Source organism: Arachis hypogaea, chromosome 6 (assembly GCF_003086295.3).
Source record: "Arachis hypogaea cultivar Tifrunner chromosome 6, arahy.Tifrunner.gnm2.J5K5, whole genome shotgun sequence".
Lineage (NCBI taxonomy): Eukaryota > Viridiplantae > Streptophyta > Magnoliopsida > Fabales > Fabaceae > Arachis > Arachis hypogaea.
In genome coordinates, this window is record NC_092041.1 from 39248250 (window position 1) to 39270565 (window position 22316).

Here is a 22316-nt window from a genome sequence, read left to right on the forward strand (position 1 = left end):
AATAAATTCCGTTGTTAAACTGTAATACATTCTTCTTTTTTACCTATGAAACACGGATACCTTGCTGAATTGCCGTGTTTGCGTGTCGGATATATTTCGAACACAATACTCACCAACACTTGTCTGACACGCGTGTCTGTTGTGTCCAAACCGTATCTCAATAAAAAATAAAAAAATTTTCTCCGGACACACCTAAATACCATCACGTGTCAGTGTGTCTGATTTTATTCTTAATATATATTTTTGAAATAATTTTAGATATAGTATATATTATTATTTATTAAAACAAAAAAATTTTAAATACTTGATATAATTAAAATAAGACATTAAAAATAATTTAAAAAATTAATTTATATTTTAATATCAATAAAATATTAAAATATCATTATAGTTTATCTAAAAAATACTTTATATTTTACATGTATGCGTGTCACTGTGTCATGTAAGATTTTAAAATTCGCGTGTCGGCGTATTCCGTGTCGTGTTGTGTTTTGTGTCTGTGTCAGTATCGATGCATCATAGTTTTTTACTAATTTACCAATATATTTAGTAGCTATTTATGCTTCGTTTTATTTGATAAAATTTTTATTTCGAATTTTAGCTTAAAAAAATCCTCATTAAAAGAGGTAGTTACAGTTTGTCTAAAGAGACTTATAGACAAATAATTGAATAATCGAAAACAGATTGTGATTGGTTGACACTTGTCAGAAGGTGGCAGGTTTCTGTGCCACCATGCAGCTCATGTTGTGTTGGAAGTAAGTCTGTATAAGATTCAAGATTGTAACTGCTAATAACTGATGCTAATAGAAATAGTTATAATCCCTGTGTGGTTGTTTTTCTGTTTCTAAAATGGTTGTAGTCATCACTGTTTTCCTCCACCCTTTTCCTATTTCCTTGGATGGTGTATTCACCTATCCAAACCAGATGTAGCACTACCATGTGCTTCCATGTTCTATCCAAATGAACTTGCTTGTTTGTTTGAAAGATATTGTTGCCTCAACTAAATGCGAGTTTGATCAATTGAAATAGTATGAGAAACAAATTTTGTATTTTAGTAATCAGAGTTATTTTTCACTAATTATGGTTTAGGGTTTATAAAATTGAGTTTTTTATTAGAAATAGAGTGAAATTAATCTTTTTGGTTATTGATAACAATGCAGAAAATGATAAGGGAATAAGTATTTTTGTTTTATTTTTTATTTTTTTAATTTTTTTTTATTTTTTGAAACAATACTACATGTCTATCAAAATTTATTATTTCTAGCCAACACTTTATACTTTAAATACTAAATTCGAAAGCATAAATCTTAATAGTATTGAAATAATATTGGCTAAAAATGTTGTCTAATATTAATAAAAAAATTTAATTTTGATGCATTGTTCATCTAAAGTAATTATACATGTGCATTCGATTACGTAAAAATAGCTACTTTTTTCATTAACCGCATAACATGAATGATGGTTTAAAAGAACGGATATAATTGGATGACGATGTAAAAAATTTTACACTTCCAGTTGATCAAAATTAAACTCTTAATAAAAAGTGTTCACCCCTTAATATTTTTCATAATATATATATATATATTTTTTTTGGTTTACCAAACGGTATCCCCCAACCCGACAGGTTAAGGACTAATCCGTCGCGAATCTGAGTTTCATTTAAGGGTCTGCCGTTGGCCAATGGGTTGCTACATGCACAAGGCGGGGTTCGAACTCTTCTCATAATATTTTTTATACTCTAGGTTTGTTCCTTTTTTTTTATTTCTTTCCTTTCTATTTTTGGTATTGAATTTTTGTTCTTTCTTTTTTTGGTCAGATTTTTTTTTTGGTTTTGATTTTGGTTTCTACTTTTCTTTCTACAATGCCATTTGAGGCCCAAATTGGGCCTAATTTACTGATTTTGGAAGATTCGGCGCAAATTACATGAGGGCCCAAGAAGCCCACTAAACCGTTATCCGCCTATGTAGGAAACCAGGAAAGTGTGTGTGTGCTGTCTCTTCCGCCAAGAAGCCAGCAACCATGCCTGCAACTCCATTTTCGTGCTCGTACCTCATCCTTCAGCCACGCTTCAACTCCTACTTCAACCCTCTCTTCCGTTCCTTCACCTACCAGCTCTCTACTTCACCGCTCTCCTTCAATGGAATCAAGTTCACCGCCGCCAGAGTCCACTCTTCACTCTCGCCGGCGGCGGAGACCGACTCTCAGAGCGGCGGTGGCGGAAGATCTGGAGCTTTATCTCCCGGTCCTATAGTCGCTGGAGAGGTGCAGAGGATCGACGTGAACCCTCCCAAGGGGACGCGTGATTTCCCGCCTGAGGAAATGCGCTTGCGCAACTGGCTCTTCAACAATTTCAAAGAGGTTTTATTTGATTTTTCACTTGAATTTACTTGAAAAGCTTCAATACTACTTTATGCATATGCCTGTTTATGATTCGATTTGGTTCTAGTGTTTAGCTTCAGATTATGGAATTTATCTATTTGGATGGATTAGGTTTCGCGTTTATATGGATTTGAGGAGGTTGATTTTCCTGTGCTTGAGAATGAGGCATTGTTCACTAGGAAAGCAGGGGAGGAGATTAAGGACCAGGTAACTCTTTTGCTTTAGGTATGTGTCAGTGTCTCCGTATGGTGCTCTGGATTGTACTTTGACGGAAATTGCACTGAAGCAGCATGCTTGTAGTGTGGTTAGGAAATAGGAAATCATAAATTACAAATTAAAATAGAAGAGAAGGAAAGTGCAACGACGAGTTTTGGAGGAATATGAAAATGTAATCTATACATTTTCGTTTGTGCAGCTTTATTGTTTCGAAGACCGGGGTAATCGTCGTGTTGCACTGAGGCCAGAACTTACTCCTTCTTTGGCAAGGCTGGTGATACAGAAAGGGTAAATTTTAATTTTGATATTTTAATTTGACCGGTATAGCTATAGTGGATTTTGCATGTGGATGTCAAATTCTCATCCTTATGTTAGTGTTTTTTCTTCCCAGCAAGTCTGTACCACTGCCATTGAAGTGGTTCACTGTTGGACAATGTTGGCGGTATGAGAGAATGACAAGGGGGCGCCGTCGTGAGCATTACCAGTGGAATATGGACATCATTGGTGTTCCTGGTGTTATGGTATGTGCTAAATGTTACACACACTTGAGCATGGAACTCAGTCTGATTCAGCAGGAACTCAGTCTGATTCAGCAGGAACTATTTCATCATATAATGAAACTGTCTGAATGTTCCTTGTAATAAAGTCATGAGCTTTTTGTTTTCTTGGTTATTTATATTGTCTATTAGACATGGCTTGGTGGATGTTCATGCTTGGTTCTCATTTGTGTACCTTATACTTTTGAATTACTGTGCTGACAATATTGTTGAATGCATTGAATTGTGATAGTTTTAATATGCTTTTTTGTCAGCTTTTTTTTTTAATATATATTGTAGGCTGAAGCAGAGCTTATATCGTCTATCGTCACTTTATTCAAGCGAATAGGAATTAAAGAATCCGATGTTGGGTTTAAAGTTTCCAGCCGAAAGGTTCAAAGTTTTACTTTTCCCATATATTGATGATCTACCTATTTTTCCTTTCGTATTTCTACTTGTGCTGCACTTCTTCTTCTTTGATCTACCTATTTTTCCTTTCGTATTTCTACTTGTGCTGCACTTCTCCTTTAATATCTTACAGATTTGTAGGTAGTTGCAGTCTTCAATAAGAAGTTTTTGGTTCTTATGTTCTTACATATTCATGTGATTCTAGGTGTTGTCTCGGTTTCGCGGTCGTCTTACACTGTTATTTATTTCCATGCTTTCCAGGTTCTACAGGAAGTATTGAAGTGTTATTCCATACCTGAAAGTTTATTTGGCAAGGTCTGCGTCATTATTGACAAAGTGAGTTGTACAACTCTTTGCTATTTTTGCATGATTTTATTTTTTCAATTGATGGTGGTTGAAGATATAATGGCTTGTCTTTGTTATACTTTGTAAATGTCAAGCAACATAATGTTATATTAGTTGGAATAATGATATGGGGATGCTTATGATTCACCCTTATCTAAGAATAAGTTCAATATGCAAATGATGATTCCAATGGCTTAAGTCAACACCAACAAAACCAAATCTACAGCAATGCCTTATTTTTATCTTCTTTTTATTTATTTATTCATTTATTTACTTCTATCTTCTAGGTGGCCCACCAGTCAATTTTTTTGTTTCGGCAACCTGTGTTGCATAAACTATGTTTTCAGAATGTAAAGTAAGAAAAGCTATGCCTGTGCTGATTGCCTCTATCAAAGAGTTGCGACATGATTTATCTTTTAACTCCTAGTCTCAAGAAGCACAATGGCTCACTCTATTATAGGCCATCTATCATGAGAGTCACAAACAGACTAATTTAAAGATATTCATCCTGACAATAAAACCATGAGAAGAGAAAGAGAGAAAAAAGCAAATAATGTAACTTAGCATATATATGCATGTGTGGGTGTAAATTAATATACCACTCCCCCAATATCATTCCAAAGTTGTAAATAAGATTTGAATGAAGTCATTCATAATAACATTCTTGGATTCCCTTGAATGTTGAATTTATTATATTGTGATGCTTAAAGTGTCATCAATTGGGAATTTTGTGTCTAGGCTTCTGATCGTGTCTGCATCCTCTGCTCTGCTCTTCTATCTCTCTCTGATCCATATGCTTTTATCTACTTCTAATTCACCTGTCTTTGGGGTGACAGAAGTTTCATATTCTGGCATTTTGCCTTGCCAACTTGTTTATAATTTGAAATAAATTCACTGCTTTTTATTTTTTATAGATCGAGAAAATTCCAGTTGATGAGGTAAAGAAAGAGTTGATGGCTGCTGGTGTATCACAAGAGGCTGTCGAGGAGCTTTTGCAAGTCCTTTCTGTAAAGTCATTGACAGGGTTAGAAGGTTCAACTTCTACAGTTAATTTGTTCTAACACTTTTTAATAGTTTGTGAAATTTCCTGGAAATTATATGTTTCTAGTCAATGAAATTTTATGTTCAATATATCATTTGGAAGCACAATGATTCATTTTCTAGCTTATGGCATATGCTTAATTCAAAAAAGTTTTTGTTCTTGGAGAATATATTTCATTGGTTTCTTTTTCTTGAAGCCTATCTATGGATCCAAAAGGTTCACTGATATGAAACCTAAATTTTGCTGTGCTCAGAGAAGCTTGGAAGCAGTGGGAAAGCAATTGCTGACCTGAAACAGTTGTTTTCACTTGCTGAAAAATTTGGTTACTCTGAATGGATTCAATTTGATGCATCAGTTGTTCGAGGCCTTGCTTACTACACTGGCATTGTATTCGAGGTTAGAATTTTTCATGGCTAATAGTTAATACTAATCAGATGTTTAATGTCCGCAATACATATGGTTAATTTTATTCAGTGACATTCTTGGTCTAATTTCCTGTATGTATATCGCTTCTCCCTTGCATAAATAAATGCTTTCTCTCTTTAGATAAAGACCTAGTTCTGTGACAACTATGTTGAAGATTAATTCGGATATTGATGAAAGTATGACTTGTGTTTTGAAATATATACTATTCATGTATAATGGCATATTATATACGGTTTGGCAAATAATGGCTGGAATGCGATTAAAACCATTTTCTTGGTTTAAATATTTTTCTCATTGGCTTAAACTTAGACATTAAAAGAATTCTTTTCAGTTCTTCCTGAGATAATTTTAAATTCATTTATACTCATGTGGCATGGAGGCAAAGAGCATGATATGTGCAAATTCTTGGAGCAAGTCACTGTAGCATGTAAGATCCTTAGTGATAATGTGATATCATCATGATATCCAACAAGATAAAATGCAAACGCAGAATCCTATCGTTGCCCTCTATGTTTTCTTTTTGATGATTTCTTCATTTTATATTGAAAAGTAGAAAAAAGAACATGGAAAATGAAACAGTTAGGTTTCTAATGTTTGAAGGCACACCATAGGTTTACTAGCTATATATTGCTGCAATGAAGTTACATTTGTCCCTGGCTCCCCGTTATATGTTTCATGATACAGTTGTGCCATAGCATATCAGTTGTGTTTAAGGTTACACATTAATAGGAAGTGATAGTCTTGTTGATACATTATTGTATTGGTTCTAAATATTATGTTAATATGTTTGTTTATAGCCAAGGCACATATTGGCTGTTTTATCTTCCATTGTTTAAACGATTAATTTCTTCAGTAGGGTTTTGATCGAGAAGGAAAGCTGCGAGCTATTTGCGGTGGTGGTCGTTATGATCATTTGTTCTCAACTTTTGGTGCTGATGACATTCCTGCCTGTGGTTTTGGATTTGGTGATGCAGTTGTAGTGGAAGTAAGTCTAACTTTTAAGTAGTAGGAAAAATGGGAAAATCATGATGTTTTGCATTTTTATGAATTACTTGCTGCCTTCGTCTTTGACACTTTATTTTACATTTAGGACTAGGTGCATGAAGCAAATCATGAGAAACTATGCAATTTATTACCTATAGTTCTTTAGAAAGCCACATCTTTTGATGTGATGTAATGATTTTATAAGCTTTGACTCCAATAATATTCTGTTTCTGATTCCAAGTTGTACAACTTGCAGTTAACTGGGTTTGTACTGAGATTCTTTGGCGATTCTTGCAAAATCCTATAGGTTTTTAGAGCAAAGAGGATTACATAAAAAAAAAAAGGAGCAAAGAGGATCATGTATTTAAAAACGGTTACTCATGTATAATTTTTCAACTAAATTCATGCTTTTGCAGCTTATATCGGACAGATTTTGCTGGATATTGTTACTTTCCTTCTTATTTTGACTGGAAATTGTTCTCTTAAAATTTGAGTGATTTCCTTTCTCTTCCTTAGACTGACCGTAGTTCTTTTTGAAAAGCTTTGTGCAATTCGCTATTCATGCTGTTCTTAAGTGTTTTAAAGTTTGTCCTGCATCTCTTCCTATATTCAACAACAGCCTAGTATCATGTAGGGTTGGTTGTATGGATCATGGGACACCATGTCCTATGGTAAACCATTTCTGTAAACAAACCATGAAACTCTGTCTTTTTCAACGGTTTCACTTGAAGAATTTTGGGTCTTTCTTCCCTAACAACTGAGCTACCCTCTGTTTGATCTATTCTTTTTATTTGGGTTTCTACGGGTTTTCCACAGATGACTAAACCATCTCAGATGGGAATTTCACCATCATCTCTACAGTTGATGCTAACCCTACTAACTTACCCTCCAATGCATCCTTGTCTAGTTGTTTACTCATTCAACACAACATTCTTATCTCTGCCGCAATAAGTTTATTTCTTGATGGCTTTTCACCATCTAACATCTAATTCTGCACAATATTAAAAATCTTACAGCTTTGCGGCAAAATGTTCCCTTAAACTTTGAGGGTTACATCTCTCTTTATTGATCCATAATTTTGTATAATTGGCCCATAATAAATAAACTATGCATCAGTTGAAGATTTACTTCTTTTACTTTGATTAAAGATAAATTAAGGGAAAGAACATACTTTGTTTAGAGTACATTATATTGTCATCACTTTTTCCCGATCATTTTTAGTTCCCATTCTGTAATAGGCTTTATCCCTAGTTAAAGGTAGTGTGCATCTATTAAGATGCTTCAGTTTATGTAGTCAACACCATCCCATGTGCAGTAAATTTATAGGGGCACTCTAATACAGCAACCGATAAGCCTTATCCCTCTAGGTGAGATTTTCTGTATGGATCAAGCAATGTTATAGTTCCCCAATATATTATAGGGAACTGACATCTTACTTTCTCAGCTATGCTGATTTTCTTTGTTACTTAATGCTATTCTCTGATGTGAATTGGTCTCGTTGATTTTGGCCTCAGTTCTGTTTTTTCCTTCTTCTTTTAACAGATACCCTTGTCCTCCTTGCTCTTTAAACAGTTACTTAGAGAAAAGGGTCTGCTACCAGATCTCAGCTTACAAATGGATTACATTGTATGTGCCTTGGATGAAGATCTTCAAGGTGCTGCTGCTATGGTTGCTCATGTTCTCAGAAAAAAGGGACAGAGTGTTGACTTAGTTTTGGAAAGCAAACCTCTTAAGTGGTAAAAATTCGTGCTTAAATTTTTCTTCTTTCCTTGTTAAAGTGCACTTGCATGTTATAATGTCTTCTGATATGATATATAATTCCTCATTCACATTCTAGGGTTTTTAAGCGAGCTGCCCGAAATAATGCTCAGCGGCTTGTATTAGTGGGGAGCTCTGAGTGGCAAAGGGGTGTGGTTGGTGTCAAAATTCTTGCTACTGGTGAACAGTACGAGGTTAAGCTGGATGAACTGATATAAATCAGAATTTTATTCTTTTTAATTTTTTTGGTTATGTATTTTGGTCTCGTTAGTGCTAGTATCTTTTACCTTTAATTTTTACCCTAGTCTAACTTTAGTACTTGTTTATGTATGTATATGCATAAATGCCCGACTCTGTTGATGCTGTTATCCTTTGTTCCTTCATTTCCAAAAGCATTTATTTCTGTTCATATTTACATTTTATTGAATCAAGTTCTTCACCTGTATGGATGTACCAGACCTCCCTGTCTCTACACATGGACACACACATTTAATCATAAACAAACTTGAATACACACATTTTATTTGTTTATATATTGAAAAAGTAGTATAGATTATTCCTTATCTTTTTTTTTAGAGTACCCATATTGCAGATGTATCCAAGGCCATATCAAGAATAGATCAAAAGCGAATATTCATATGAAGTCTTGATTTAGATGATTTGTTTTACAGATCCTTTCAACTTAAAGTTATCATACTATCCTTACCTTAGATGTTATTGTTAGTAAATCAATACTCCTTTACCTCAAGAATGCGTTTTTATTCAATAAAAGTGATCCATGTAATTATGATGATATTGACGTGGTTAGGGGTATAGCAGGCATCTTTTATTTGCGGTGGGGAAGAAAATCTTGGGCAAAGAATATGTAAACTTTATGCAGTTGAATGAATAAATCTTCAATATCCATCAAATATGACAAAAGTATACAGCTGGGTTTAGTTTTTTATGATAGTTTTGGTGAATTCTTCTGCATGCGTTTTTTATTTCAGAGTACTAAAGAATTAAAGATGTTGTGATGTGCGTTTGAGCAAAGCTGCTTACGTTTCTGCTATTCTGCTTAATATGTTTGCATTTTTTGAGGAGATGCAGCTGTGAATGAGTGGATGATATGAGTAGAGTGCCATTATTATTTATTTTTCTTTCATCTTGAATTAGTACAGTTTCATTTATCTTTGAAATTTGAAAATAGTCCACTGTAGTCATATTTATCTTGATTCCCCTTTTCCATGTTGCCTGAAATGTTTATCTTTGTTCTCTCTTCTGAGAAGTTGATGGTATGATGTTTTTTTATGCAGTGCTAGAACTTGACCATCCAGTAATTTGACAAAATTTCAGATTTATGTTTCTTTTATTTTCTTTTCTTTTAATGCTTTGGTGTGATAACACTTATCTCTGTCCCTGTGGTCATGAGCCTAAGCTCTGGGTTTAGAAGGGAAACAAGACGGTGTTTGCTACTTTACTTGTTGAGGGGATGTAAGGAGCTTGGAAGATTCGGAGGACTCAGAGCAGGATGCAGATGGTGAAACTAATCAAGATGAACATGGAAGAAGTTGGGATAAAGATATGGCTGAAAATAGGGTTGCTTGGGATCTAGCTGTCGAATTAGGAACTGTTTTATGTGACGAGGATGAGGACATTATGACTATTCTCCAAGCTCAGAATGAAGTATTGGCACAAAAAAGAAGGCAAGCAAAACAGAAAGAGAAAGCAAGAAGGTGCCGCTCCAAAAACCGAAATAAGGTGTATAATAAAGTTTTTAAATGATTTTAGTTCGTGGAATATGAGGAGTTTAGGGAGTGTTGGAAAGTGAAAAATGGTAAAAAATTTAAGCATAAAAATAATGCGAATATGTTAGGATTGATAGAGACAAAGAAGGAGGTGATTTCTAAGTTTGATATAGTGCAATTTTGAGGTAATGATGCGGTGAGTTTGAAATTTGTGGGATCGGAAGGTGTTTCTAGAGGTTTATTAATAATGTGGAATGTTATGATGTTTAGGTTGAGTAATTGTTACAAAGGGGAGAGATGGTTGTGTATAGAAGGAGAATTGACAAACAATAATTTTTATTTGTGTTGTTTGCTTGGTGTATGGTGCACATACAAGGGAAGAGAAGCTTGCTTTGTGGGAAGAGTTAAATTTTTTTATCGGAAATATGTCAGGTTCCTCTGTGCTACATGGGTGTCTTCAATGAGGTTGTGTAGTTGGAAGAAAGAAAAGGCGCTAGTGTGTTAACAGCATTATCAAACTGGTGGATATAGAGTTGAATGACCGTAAGTTTACATGGTTCAGGGTCAATCGTGCAGTCAAATTAATACAATATTGGTGAGTTTGATTTCATTGCTATCATTTGGAGCACTTAGTTGAAAAGGAATGGCAGAATTTCAGGAATCAAGAATCAAGTGTTGCAGGAGTATTTAACAGGTCGATTAAGAGTTACAAAGAGTTGAGTGATATTTGATCTTTTGGGTTGTTGATGGCTTTTGTCGAAGATAATTAAGAATTAATTTATTTTATCTGTTTAATACTTTTTTGTTGAGATGTTGATGCTCCACCTTGTTGTGTTGAGTTTTTTATTTCAAAAAAAAAAAAATTATGATATTGAACATACAGTAGAGTAATTTATGCTTTATATTACTGGTGCATATTACATGCACTTTTTCTGGTTGGTATGCATAAGTATAAAGTGCCTCTTGTACAATGAGAATTGGTTCTACTTGGTAGGTAATGACAGCTACTCTCATAAGTTCTATGCTTATGGATGACATGACGTCACTAGTTTGAAAACTATAATACTGATTGATGCTCTGGTGGTTTAATATCTTTATTCCTAGCTTTAGTTGCGGACAAATTTTTCCACTTGCCCAAATCCCATTGTTAAAGAAAGCCCCTGCCTGCAACAGCAAATATACGAAGAAATGATCATGTCCAAATAGCAGGTCATAGATTGCACAGTGAAGCATATACATCCCCATTATGATCGCCAGTGGGTTGATCCTGTTGGTTAAAATAAGGGCCATCGTTATGAATCTCATGAGTTAGTAATATATGGACTATGGAGTAATCATCAGATATTGTCACTGCATTCTTTACTTTACATTCTAACGTTATGTATTACATTTTCTTTAAGTACAAAATTGTACCACAAGAAAAGAAAAATAATAAAAAAAGAATATGGTTGTGTTCCTGTTGCTCTTTCTCCTTAAGTTTTAGGTTTATTTTTCATGCTTCAATTAAATTTTCCGGTGGATAATTGTAGATTGCTCAATGGCTATTTGTTGTGCCGGTTGAATAGATTGCTTTTAGATAAAGTGATAAACTAACTGCAAGACAGCTGGTACCTTTCTATTATTCGGAATGGAAAGTGTGAATCACTTGATGGTCTTGTATTGTTCGTTTGTTTCAGGGCATTTTCAAGCTAACCCATTCATTGACACGGTTCACTTTTAAGAGTCCTGTAATTGTTGCTTTAGTTCGATGGTGTGACATGACATTCTCGAAGAGAATCCAGGATACTAGCAGATGTATGGATCTGTCCCATAGTTATTTGAATGGAGAATAATTAAGATAACTGAGCACACAAAGTTCTACACTTCTGTCAGAAATCAATTACCTTGGGGTGGAAAGTGCATTTAGAATTGTAATGGTTGCTTGGATATATATGTCAATCTGCTTTTTGAGACTGACTTCTGGAATTAACACACAGGATAGTATAACTATGCAGTAAAAGAAGAATGTGACCAGTGTGCGATGATCTTCCTAACAAAGAAGAAAGCATAGATAAGATGAAGTCTCTTCAAAAGTGATACCCTCTGAATGATACATATTGTTCCAATCAGTATATGATTTTATAATTTATATATGAGAAATTGAAGTCTTCCTAGCTCTTGATATAACAATTTAACCCTTGAGTACCTTGCAAAGAAGGATTTCCTTGCTCATTTTCTTAAAGAGAAGCTGGACCAGATGACCACTGTGCTGCTGATATCGGTATGCATTAAATGTATTTGGTAGTTCATTTTTTACCTAGGAAGCAGCAAAAAGCCGAAAACATGATATAGTATTAAATTATCAATGAATCAGATTAGAAATAAATAGCTCACTTTACCCACAAAGAGGAATTCCCAGCCCTTAAGGCTTGCCCTAACTGCTGGATCCATATTTTCCACTGTAGTTCGGTCTTTCCATCCCCCGGCATCTATTATTGCTTGTATCTGCCAAACTCCTGTCCCTATTTGTTACAGAGGAAGTTTGAACAAATCAGAAGCTCAAAGTGATATGCTAAGGCGATTCTCTGAATTTGGTCCATTGAGCTTCTTAACTCGCCATTGAACCCAAAGAATGAGCATGTATAGTCAAGTGACATCTCTTGAAGCTGTGTCATCATACATTCTTCTGAGTTTACTGTGCATGCATAGTAAAAAAGAAAAAGTTAAAGAGTTTCTGATTTACTGCAATCTCCAAGAATGCAGATGCTTTACTGATTTGGCATGACAGCTTAACAATGTGGATGTTGTAATTACCGACCAAATTCCCATCTGGCTTGATCCAATCCCAACTTTGGATTCTCAAGAAGATAAGGAATTCTATTCCAATGAAAATCTGCATCTGGTTGGAAATCTGCATCAAATATTGCTACAAACTCACAATTCTCACCATGTTTTGTATCGAAACCCTCTTTTAGAGCACCTGCCTTGTAGCCATTCCGATTTCTCCTTGTTTCATACTTGACATGATTACCTTTCTGTATCCCCTTTTATATTCTATTTCAACTGATTCCTGCATGATTCTAAATATTGTTAAGGTCAACTTTAACACATAAACTTGGGATCAGCAATGAATGTGCAGTTGATTAATTAGGCACCCTTAAGACTTCATTTGTTGAATCATCAAGAACCTGAAGTATGAACCTCTCAGCTGGCCATGAAAGCCCACATACTGCTCCAATGGAAAGCTTGTATACCTGGAAGCAGAAAGTGAGTTGTTTTGGCCAGGTAATTCACCTTTGTCTTTTAATAATTACCAACAGTAATGTATCTCAGTATTACTCCTTCCTAGTTCTTGCAAAAACATCGAACTTCTGTGATCCTTTACTTTGTCAGTTAGTTGTGATTTATTATTTATTGATATCTGCCATGGTTATATCTCCGCATCATTAATTTTGAAAATGATGTATTTTGTTGCACAGAAGTTGAATTAAAATAATGACTCTTTGAAAGAGCACCCTTGTTTAAGGTTTTCTAAAAGATGCTAAATTTTTGTGGATAAAATTAAATGCTACATATGGAAAAGTTTGAATCTGTTCAAGGTTTACTAAATAAGATGCAGGTTACCTCCTTCTCATTATAATTGGATACCTTTTGCTTCTCTCAAGGCTATGCTTCATGGCATCCAAATTGTACTTATTGTAATTTTTCTTCCTCAGCACTTTGACAATCAAAATATGCCTACTCTTTCAATAAATAGCATGATTGACATAATTGAGCACAATATGACTCCTAGTTTCAACAGTGGAATTGTCACTGGGATTCGTATTGATTGCTACACATAGTGCACTACTTGGAGCATATTCTGGAAGCCCACCATCTGGCTCGTCAAAGAATAGGTTTCTCATTGTTTAGGGGTTGTACTTGGGAGTTGGAAATGATTATTGAGCCTAAAGAGAAGGATGCTTCGGGGCTTGAGGCAATTGTAGATGGGTAAGTGACTTGTTGAAGGCAGATGATCAAGTGGGTTTGATTTGTGTTAGAGCTTACACCATTTAAATAGGAAGAAAATGCAGGGGCCAACATCAGGACATGCATTTGGTTTAAGTGGAAGAATGTAGTATATTGAGTGAACTCTTAAGAGGAGTTCTCTTCCTTCTATGAGACACGTTCGTCAAGAAACCAACAAGGTTGTGACATAGCTAATTGATAGCTGGACTTGTCTTTCACTGCCGACATGATGATTTTCAGTGTGCATAATCTTCATCAGAGTATTAACTGTGTGTGTTCTATTTACTTTACGTAACTGTGTTATATTGTGGGCAAGTATTAGATAAATGGCAACAGAATCATCCAGTCGTTTTTAGTGACTATACTAATGCTTAGGTACTGCCTAACATAGTGTTCTCACATGTTCCTCTCTGTTTTTATGCGTGTTTTCTGTTCCTCTTGTGATCAGAAGTATAATTAGTCATATAAAACTTAGTTAATTTGATTCTTTGCAGATTTGTCTCAAACAGATTAACCACAAGCAAAATATAACAGACTTCCATGCGTTAATATGCTGGCGCTCTAAATGATCCTGCTCAAATTTACTTTATTGGTCCAACCCCGACCAATTGGGTAGAGCTTGATCATTGGTACGTAGTTCCACTATGTAATGTGAATCTATATGAGTATTCTTAAGTTTGAAATTTCCCAAGTTCATGAAGTAGTACCAATGTCTGAAAAGCTACAAACTGATTCCCATGTTTTCACTTTGGTGATTCGTTTTTCTTTTTCAATAATTTATTCTCTTGCTAAAACAAATCACTTTGCAAGATCAAGAGTCAAGAATAGGAAGTGGGAATGTAGTGGAAACATGGAGATGAACCCTTGTCACCAAAGTGAAACAGGTGTTCCAAAGTGATGGATATGATAAAGAGAAGAGGGTTTGCATTAAAGTTCAACAATTACTTGACGCTAGCATCTCTGATGAGGTAGAATTTAATAGTAGGAAGAAAATACAGTTGATTATAGCACAGAGCTTTTTTATTGTTAATTATAGTTTTATGTAACCCTTTTCCTTGAGATCCCTAAAGTATATCCTGTTGTTGTTTTTCAACCTTAGAGTCTGGGGTGATTGTTTAAGACAATATGATTTTCTCTTCTTCTAGTTGAACCTGCCGTATGTTAATCCCAAACTTTTGCAAGTTTATGCTCTCTGGTATTTTAGAAATGACCTGAAGCAGAATATATTGATGAATGACCAGTGTTGGAGAATCAACATATAGAAAGAAAATATTATAATGTCGGACTCAGATAGCCTGTATTTGTCCTGTAACAGGTTGTAGTTCTTAGGATTTATCAAAATAAATGTCTTCAAATTTGACAATATGTGCACTTTGCTTTAGTGTCATTTTCCCAATGAATTAATTGTTTCGTGCAAGTTGAGAGGGGGAATGTACATTTCTATGGGAGTGAAGTACCAATTCGGCCCCTGTCCAGTTTTAAAAATGACAATATGACCCCTCAAAATAAAATCGATCCACTTCGATCCCTGTCCTCTGATTCCGTCACACAACGCGGTTCTTGTGGGTATTTTTTCGTCAACTTTGAACGGAAAATGCTGACGTGTCAGGTTTAGAAATGGACAGGGGTCTAATTGTCTCTAAATTTAAATTGGTTAGGGGTTTGTTTGTCCTTATAATTTTTTAAACAATATTTTTTTAGATTATTTTTTTATTTATTATATTAATATTCTTTTTTCAATAAATTATTAAATATATGGTATAATAAATACAAACTAATTAATAAATTATTCAAATTTAAAAATATCATTTTTTATGAAACTAAATAAATTATTCTCAAATATAATTTTTAAATACATAAATAATAAACATTAAAATTCAGTTAATACATTAATAATAATAACCCTATGATATACTATTAGTATTATGATCTAGATAATTTTTCACAATAAATTGAAAACTAATGAACACATTACTTGATATATAGTAAAATATTTTTGAGTAATAACAAATTTAATTTTTTATCTCTTTAAACTAAATTAATAATTCTATTTGGTATCTTTGTACTAAAATACACTATGAGCAAGCTACTAATATTAAATGAAATAATTAAAATATATAACCTTTAATGAAATAATTAAATACTAATTGAAATAATTCTATTTTTATCTCTTTAATTGAATTTTAATATACTTAAAATTTTAATTAATCTATATTATTCTTATATTGATAAATCAATCTATAACCTTATGATCATATGTATTATTAATAGATTAATAATATTATTGATACTTTAAATTTATTGAGTTTATAAATGGTCTCCATCATATATTAATTATATTTTAATTATTTCATTTAGTATTAGTAGTTTACTCATAGTGTATTTTAGTATAAAGATATCAAATAGAATTATTAATTTAGTTTAAAGAGATAAAAAATTAAATTTGTTATTACTCAAATATTTTACTATATATCAAGTAACGTGTTCATTAGTTTTTACTTTATTGTGAAAAATTATCTAGATCATAATACTAATAGTATATCATATGGTTATTATTATTATTAATGTATTAATTAAATTTTAATGTTTATTATTTATGTATTTAAAAATTATATTTGAGAATGATTTATTTAGTTTCATAATAAATGATATTTTTAAATTTGAATAATTTATTAATTAGTTTGTACTTATTATACCATATATTTAATAATTTATTGGAAAAAGAATATTAATATAATAAATAAAAAATAATCTAAAAAAATATTGTTTAAAAAATGATAAGGACAAATAAACTCCTAACCAATTTAAATTTAGAGACAATTAGACCCTCGTCTATTTCTGAACCTGACACGTCAGCATTTTCCGTTCGGGGTTGACGAAAAAATACCCACAGGGACCGCATTGTGTGACGGAATCAGAGACAGGGACCGAAGTGGATCGATTTTATTTTGAGGGGTCGCGTTGTCATTCTTAAAAATGGACGGGGTCCGGGTTGGTACTTCACTCTTTCCATGGATTCTGCCCTTTTGGCTTCTACTATTGAGGTCGAAATATTAGTGGCACACTTGACATTTTGTCACAGTTGCATGAGTATTGAGGCTTTACAGTGTCTTAGTCTTCAAGATAGGTCATATGTGTAGGGTTCTCTTTTCTTTTTTTCTTTTCAAGTATAGCATAAGTGATGGATACTTTGGAGCCATATAGGAAGTGTTCCGTTCTGCTTGGGCCGTGGTGTGAAGCCCCTAAGAGATCACTCGAGACTCTGGCGGAGCTATACGTTGTTCAGGGGCTGAATCAAGAATAAGCCTCGGTCCTTGGAAACACGGCAGCGGGAGCACCTGCAAAAGGACTCCGACGCTCAAGTAAGTATACAAGTTATGAGAGACGAGAGTAACAAAACTAGAGTGAGTTGTGTAACCTGTCCTTTCATGGGTTGTTCAGGTTGGTTTTATAGACGTGTGACGCGTCTGTTTCTGATACTTTTGGCTTGTGTAGAGGTGTGATTAGGCTTGGGTAGTGGGTTCCGTTACTGTGGCTAACGGTTGGGAGATAATGCTGACTCACAAGCTAGCTTATTTGACGGCTTCTGTTATGGTTATTATGCTTCCAGGATTTGAGGGCAGATTTGACCTTCCCTGCACGTGGGTATTTTTGTTGGGCTTTGAAGGATTTTGAAAAGAATTTTTGAAGACTGTCTGGTCGTGTCTTCGTAGAACGTGTCAGTTTTAATGCGCTCCTCTTCCGTTTGGGTTTTCCACGTTTTTAATGGTCATAAGTTTAAGTTTCCCACTAAGTTAGTGGGCTTGCAATAATAGTCATCCTTTGTTTCGAAACTCACATTTTGCTGATTCACCTTCTTACTGTTTAACTTCCACTATGTCCTCGAAAGGTTAGTACTTTTCCTCATATTCTTTCACTGTTGCTTGTCGTTTACTCATGGCGGGAGAGAAAGGAAAGGAGAAGTTGAAAGTGGTTGAGGTTAAAGAAGATGATCCTTATCATTGGGTCCATGATGACGTGAGGACTCGTTCCTCTTCGTTCATCAGTGTTGATTCTCTATCTGATTTGAGGGGTTGGAGTTTCGTGCGAAGTGGTTCTGGTGTCGCGGTTGAACTTCTTCCTTGTTCGGGTAGTGATAGGGTTTGTGAGAGGAGAGGCGATTAGGGGTATTTTTACATGTATACCCCCTGTCTGATCGAACTTGGTGTGAAGTTTCCGTTTTCTTCTTTTGAATGTGACGTTCTTACTCAACTTAACTGTGCACCTTCGCAGCTACATCCTAATTCCTGGGCGTTTCTTCGCGCCTTTCAATGTTTGATGGATTTTCTTTCATTCCCCTGTTCATTGTCGGTGTTCTTTTCTTTGTTCCAATCGAAGGGTGTTCGCAGGGTTTATGGGTCTGTCTTAGCAGTTTTCCCGGTCGTTCCCTCTTCCTTCTTTATAAATCTTCTTTTAAAAACTTTTAAGTCTCTTTTTGTCAAGGTGCGGTCCGTTGAGTATGAGTATCTCTCCTATTTAGATGATGAACTTATTGAGAGGTTTCCCCTTTACTGGTGTTCTGAGCCGTGCCAGATTCTTGAAGCTGCTGAGCAGAGTGAAGAAGAAAACTCCTTTTTAGACTTTTTAGTTGAGAGTTTTGCTACCGGGGAGTGTTTATCTATTTCTGAATTGTTGTCTTTATGTGATTCTGGTGATGTTGAAGGTTTGAAAGCTTATATAGGTATTGGTTTTGTTTGTACTTGCTGTTTTTTGTGTTTTGTTGGTATCTTCTGATGTTGGGTTTATTTTATAGGTTGGCGAGTTCCTCTCCTGGATCCTTCTCGGCTTCAATCATTTTTGAAGAAGAAACAAGATAAGGGTTCTTGCGGCTCAGGTACTCGGAAAGATGATGGTGAGCAAGTTGCTCAATCTGTCGTTCTGCCGACTTCTTCCTTTAAGAGAAAGAGGAATGAATCTGACAAGTCGTTGGAAGTCATATCGGAGGGTGATCAAGAGGCTGTTGGTGGTGGAAAAGTCACTTTTGATATACAGAAAAGGCTTCATGGCTTTATTCCGGGGGCCAGTTTCCATTCCTTGTGGAGTGATCAATTCAACTTTGCTGAACTTTCTGAGAGGGCGTCCCAATATCCTGGGGACATGCTTATGACTTGTTGAGTTGGCATGGAGTCGCTTGGGAAGTTCGTTCAGGTTTGTTTTATTCTTGTCTGATTTCTCTTTATTTATCATTGCTTCCTTCTGATTTTTGTAATCTTTGTAGATCGTCGCTTCTCGTCTGATGTGCGTTGGTCGTACCACCGAACTCATTGGCGCCAAGCAGCAGGAGGTGGTGGACAAAGTTGCTGATTTGGAGAAGTCGTATAAAGCGAGAATCGCTGAATTGGAGAAATCATTGAAAGAGAAAGATGATGTTGCTATTAGTGCTGTTGCTAGGGCAAAGGAATCCGAGGAGGATGTGGTTCGCTTGAGGGATTAGATTCGTCTGTTGCAGGCCGAGGTAAAGGAAAATGATGTTGCTAAAGGTGAACTTACAGCCCGAGTCCATGAATTGGGGGAGAATGGAATGGAGATGTTCTCTTACGGCTTTGAGCTGCTGTGAGCCAAATTGCTTTGCTGGCTCCGGAGTTTGATAGGGATCAGCTTGACATGACCAAGATAGTGGTTGGTGGCAAACTAGTTGTAGATGGGACTGTAGAGGAGCATGGCGAGAATGCCCCTCCCCCTTAGGTTTAATTTGATGTTTGATAGACTTTGTTTTGACTAAGTTTGGTTTCGTAGATCGATGTTTGGTCTTTTGAACTTATGTTATTTTCGATTTGTTGTATGTTTTGAATGACGCTTTGTTTTGGCCGAGGTTCGGCAGTATTGTTTTAATGACTTTGTAATCGTATGCTCTGTTGGTTTCATCTTTGTTAGTTTAAAATTTGGAATTATTTTGAAAAAGGGAGTCATACTCATTTGTTTGAATGTCTTAAGCGTCCAGCCTCATTAAAACCCTCATTAGGCAAAATCCTTCTTTTGGGAAAAAAGCTCTAAGGGGGAAAAAAGAGTACCTTCATTCGCTAGAATGTACAAATTATGATCTATACACTTTTAATGAAGAGATATTCCAGTTTCTTGGTAATGTGTTGCCCTGTAATGTTTGAAGTTGGTAAGCCCCCATTCCGAGTACTTTTGTTATTCGGAAAGGGCCCTCCCAATTTGCGGCGAGCTTGCCATGTGTTGGGGGTCGTCTGGCTTCTTCTGTTCATCTAAGTACGAGGTCGCTCTCAGTGAAGGTTCTCGGGTGTACACCTTTGTTGTGCTTTCTCTCGGCTAGTTGTTTTTTAGCCTTTTGTTTGATGGCGGCGATCTCTCTGTCTTCTTCGGTTAGATCAAGCTCGGCGCTTCTTGCCTTCAGGTTGTGTTGCTCGTCATATAGCTCGGTTCTTAATGTTGGGATGCCGACTTCAACCAAAATTAGCGCTTCTGATCCATAGACAAATTTGAAAAGTGATTCACCTGTGGTGGTTTGTATGGTTGTGTTGTAGCTCCATAATATTTCTGGGATGAGGTCTGCCCATTCTCCCTTCGCATTATTGAGTTTTTTCTTCATTTCCTGCAATATAACTCGGTTAGCAACCTCGGCTTGCCCACTGGTTTGTGGGTGTTCGACCGAGCTAAATTGATGTTCAATATTAAAGTTCTTTAGAAATCAGCCGAGCTTATTATCTGTGAATTGTCTACCATTGTCTGATATGATTTCCCTCGGAATTCCAAATCGGCATATAATTTGTTTCCATATGAAAGATCGTACCTTTTCGGCTGTTATTCTTGCTAATGGCTGTGCTTCTATCCATTTTGAGAAATAGTCTATTGATACTAAAAGAAACTTTACCTGACCTGGCGCTATTGGGAATGGGCCGAGGATATCGATCCCCCACCTGTAGAAAGGCCAGCTTACCTCCATGCTGTGTAGTACTTTGGCAGGCTTCGTGGAGATGGCGGCATGCTTTTTGCATTTGTCACATGTTTTGACTTTTGTTATGCAATCTCTTTTCATGGTCGGCCAGTAATATCCTGTTCGGACGATCTTTGCAGCGAGAGCTTGCCCTCTGATGTGGTTTCCACATACCCCTCGTGAACTTCGTCCATAACCTCGGCTGCCTCCTCGGTGTTTAGACATCTTAGTAATGGTTGCGAGATACCGCGCCTGTATAGTTCTCCCGCTATGTTTGTATAAAGGCTTGCCTTTCGTCTGAAGTGTTGCGGGTAGAGCTCGTTTCTGGGAATGGTACCTGTGTTGATGTACTCAAGAAAAGGTGTTCTCCAGTCATGGAGGTGGTTAATGCTTGTTATAGATAGTAATTCTATGCTGGGTTTTTTAAGTGTAAGTTGTGATAATGCCGATGTTTGTGTGTCCGCCCTAGTGGCGGCAAGTTTTGATAATATATCGGCTCTAATATTCTTTTCTCTATGCACATGTAAGATGACGAATGAGTTGAATTTTGAAATGAGATCCTTCGCTATGAGCCAATATCGCTCTAGCAAGGGATCTTTTACCTGGTATTCTCCTCGGACTTGTTGAACCACCAAGAGGGAATCACAGTGTGTTGTCAAGCTTTGTACCTGGAGGTTTAAGTCCAGCTATAAGGGCCTCATATTCGGCCTGGTTGTTGCTTGCTGGGAAATAGAACTGAAGGGATTGCTCGGCCACGATGTTGTCCCCTTTTTTCAGGATTATTCCCGATCCGCTTCCTCCTCAGATGAAAGCTCTGTCGACGTGTAGTTCCCAGAATATGTTGTGTTCGTCCGAGGTTAGTTCTGAAATGAAGTCGGCAAGAGTCTGTGCTTTTAGTGCCGACCTTGGTTGAAACTGGATATCGAATTCTGAGAGCTCGATGGACCATTTGGTTAGTCGTCTGGCCAGTTCTGGTTTTGTTAGTATTTGTCTCAGCGGTTGGTTTGTACGAACTATGATTGTGTGGCTCTGGAAATAGTGTCTGAGCCTTCTTGCCATTGTTACAAATGTTAAAGCTAGCTGTTCTATCTTCGGATATCTTTGTTCCATTGGCTGCATGACTTTACTGATGAAGTATACTGGTTGCTGCGTCTTCCATGTCTCGATGACTAGAGCCGAGCTTATAGAATGGTTAGAAACAGATAAATATAAGTATAAAGGTTTACCGACTTCTGGTCTTTGCAGCACTGGTGGTGATGACAAGATGGCTTTGAGCTCGGCAAATGCCTTCTCGCATTCCTCTGTCCATTGAAACTTTTTATTCTTTGTTATCTTTTGGAAGAAGTGATATGATCGGCTTGACGCTGATGGTAGGAACCGAGATAGTGCTGCTATCCTTCCTACCAATTGTTGTACCTCTTTTATTGTCTTAGGGCTCTTCATGTTAAGTATTGCTTCGCATTTTCAGGGTTCGCTTCGATTCCTCGTGAAGTTAGCATGAATCCAAGGAATTTGCCTCCCTGTACCCCAAAGGCACATTTCTCCGGGTTGAGTCTCATCTTGTATGCTCG

The 22316-nt window shown here is 36.0% G+C and overlaps 3 protein-coding genes and 2 long non-coding RNA genes across 9 annotated transcripts; 2 read left to right on the plus strand and 3 right to left on the minus strand.

Moving 5' to 3' along the window:
* The first annotated feature begins 1760 nt into the window (after positions 1-1760).
* On the plus strand, positions 1761-8503 carry LOC112696556 (histidine--tRNA ligase, chloroplastic/mitochondrial). Of its 2 annotated transcripts, none has more exons than XM_025749362.3 (11): positions 1761-2358; positions 2491-2586; positions 2795-2883; positions 2987-3116; positions 3432-3524; positions 3801-3875; positions 4799-4916; positions 5180-5322; positions 6209-6337; positions 7879-8072; positions 8174-8503. In XM_025749362.3, the coding sequence occupies exons 1-11, from the start codon at positions 2020-2022 to the stop codon at positions 8310-8312; spliced, it is 1545 nt and encodes a 514-aa protein (XP_025605147.1). In that variant the 5' UTR covers positions 1761-2019; the 3' UTR covers positions 8313-8503. The 2 variants fall into 2 exon arrangements, with proteins under 2 accessions (XP_025605147.1, XP_025605149.1); XM_025749364.3 differs by having other exon boundaries at positions 7909-8072.
* A 2205-nt stretch (positions 8504-10708) lies between these two features.
* LOC112805524 (glucomannan 4-beta-mannosyltransferase 1-like) lies at positions 10709-12426 on the minus strand. 4 transcript variants are annotated; one of them, XM_072196957.1, is made up of 5 exons: positions 12204-12399; positions 12007-12117; positions 11705-11850; positions 11433-11623; positions 10709-10985 (listed from the first exon to the last, which is right to left on the minus strand). In XM_072196957.1, the coding sequence occupies exons 1-4, from the start codon at positions 12249-12251 to the stop codon at positions 11494-11496; spliced, it is 435 nt and encodes a 144-aa protein (XP_072053058.1). In that variant the 5' UTR covers positions 12252-12399; the 3' UTR covers positions 10709-10985; positions 11433-11493. The 4 variants fall into 4 exon arrangements, with proteins under 4 accessions (XP_072053058.1, XP_072053056.1, XP_072053055.1 ...); XM_072196955.1 differs by having other exon boundaries at positions 10859-10985; positions 12200-12426; XM_072196954.1 differs by having other exon boundaries at positions 10955-11088; positions 12200-12426.
* A 321-nt stretch (positions 12427-12747) lies between these two features.
* On the minus strand, positions 12748-13585 carry LOC140173126 (uncharacterized). Its single transcript, XR_011862289.1, has 3 exons — positions 13449-13585; positions 12956-13054; positions 12748-12870 (listed from the first exon to the last, which is right to left on the minus strand). It is a non-coding gene; the product is annotated as an uncharacterized lncRNA (long non-coding RNA).
* Positions 12758-14301, plus strand: LOC140173443 (uncharacterized). Its single transcript, XR_011862290.1, has 2 exons — positions 12758-13085; positions 13603-14301. It is a non-coding gene; the product is annotated as an uncharacterized lncRNA (long non-coding RNA).
* Positions 14302-20052: 5751 nt separating this feature from the next.
* LOC140173656 (uncharacterized) lies at positions 20053-20795 on the minus strand. Its single transcript, XM_072198160.1, has 2 exons — positions 20749-20795; positions 20053-20464 (listed from the first exon to the last, which is right to left on the minus strand). The coding sequence occupies exons 1-2, from the start codon at positions 20793-20795 to the stop codon at positions 20053-20055; spliced, it is 459 nt and encodes a 152-aa protein (XP_072054261.1).
* Positions 20796-22316: the final 1521 nt, after the last annotated feature.

What these genes read in the sequence shown, in the direction of transcription:
- LOC112696556 (XM_025749362.3), top strand. Translation starts at nt 2,020, where the DNA reads ATGCCTGCAACTCCATTTTCGTGCTCGTACCTCATCCTTCAGCCACGC. An exon ending in ACACTGGCATTGTATTCGAG is followed by an intron (nt 5,323 to 6,208) that starts GTTAGAATTTTT and finishes TTTCTTCAGTAG; the next exon opens with GGTTTTGATCGAGAAGGAAA. An exon ending in GAAAGCAAACCTCTTAAGTG is followed by an intron (nt 8,073 to 8,173) that starts GTAAAAATTCGT and finishes TTCACATTCTAG; the next exon opens with GGTTTTTAAGCGAGCTGCCC.
- LOC140173656 (XM_072198160.1), bottom strand. Translation starts at nt 20,795, where the DNA reads ATGCCGCCATCTCCACGAAGCCTGCCAAAGTACTACACAGCATGGAG. An exon ending in AAGTACTACACAGCATGGAG is followed by an intron (nt 20,465 to 20,748) that starts GTAAGCTGGCCT and finishes ACATCAATTTAG; the next exon opens with CTCGGTCGAACACCCACAAA.
- LOC112805524 (XM_072196955.1), bottom strand. Translation starts at nt 12,289, where the DNA reads ATGCCGGGGGATGGAAAGACCGAACTACAGTGGAAAATATGGATCCAG. An exon ending in AGGAAATCCTTCTTTGCAAG is followed by an intron (nt 11,851 to 12,006) that starts GTACTCAAGGGT and finishes CTTCTTTGTTAG; the next exon opens with GAAGATCATCGCACACTGGT. An exon ending in AATGCACTTTCCACCCCAAG is followed by an intron (nt 11,624 to 11,704) that starts GTAATTGATTTC and finishes ACTATGGGACAG; the next exon opens with ATCCATACATCTGCTAGTAT.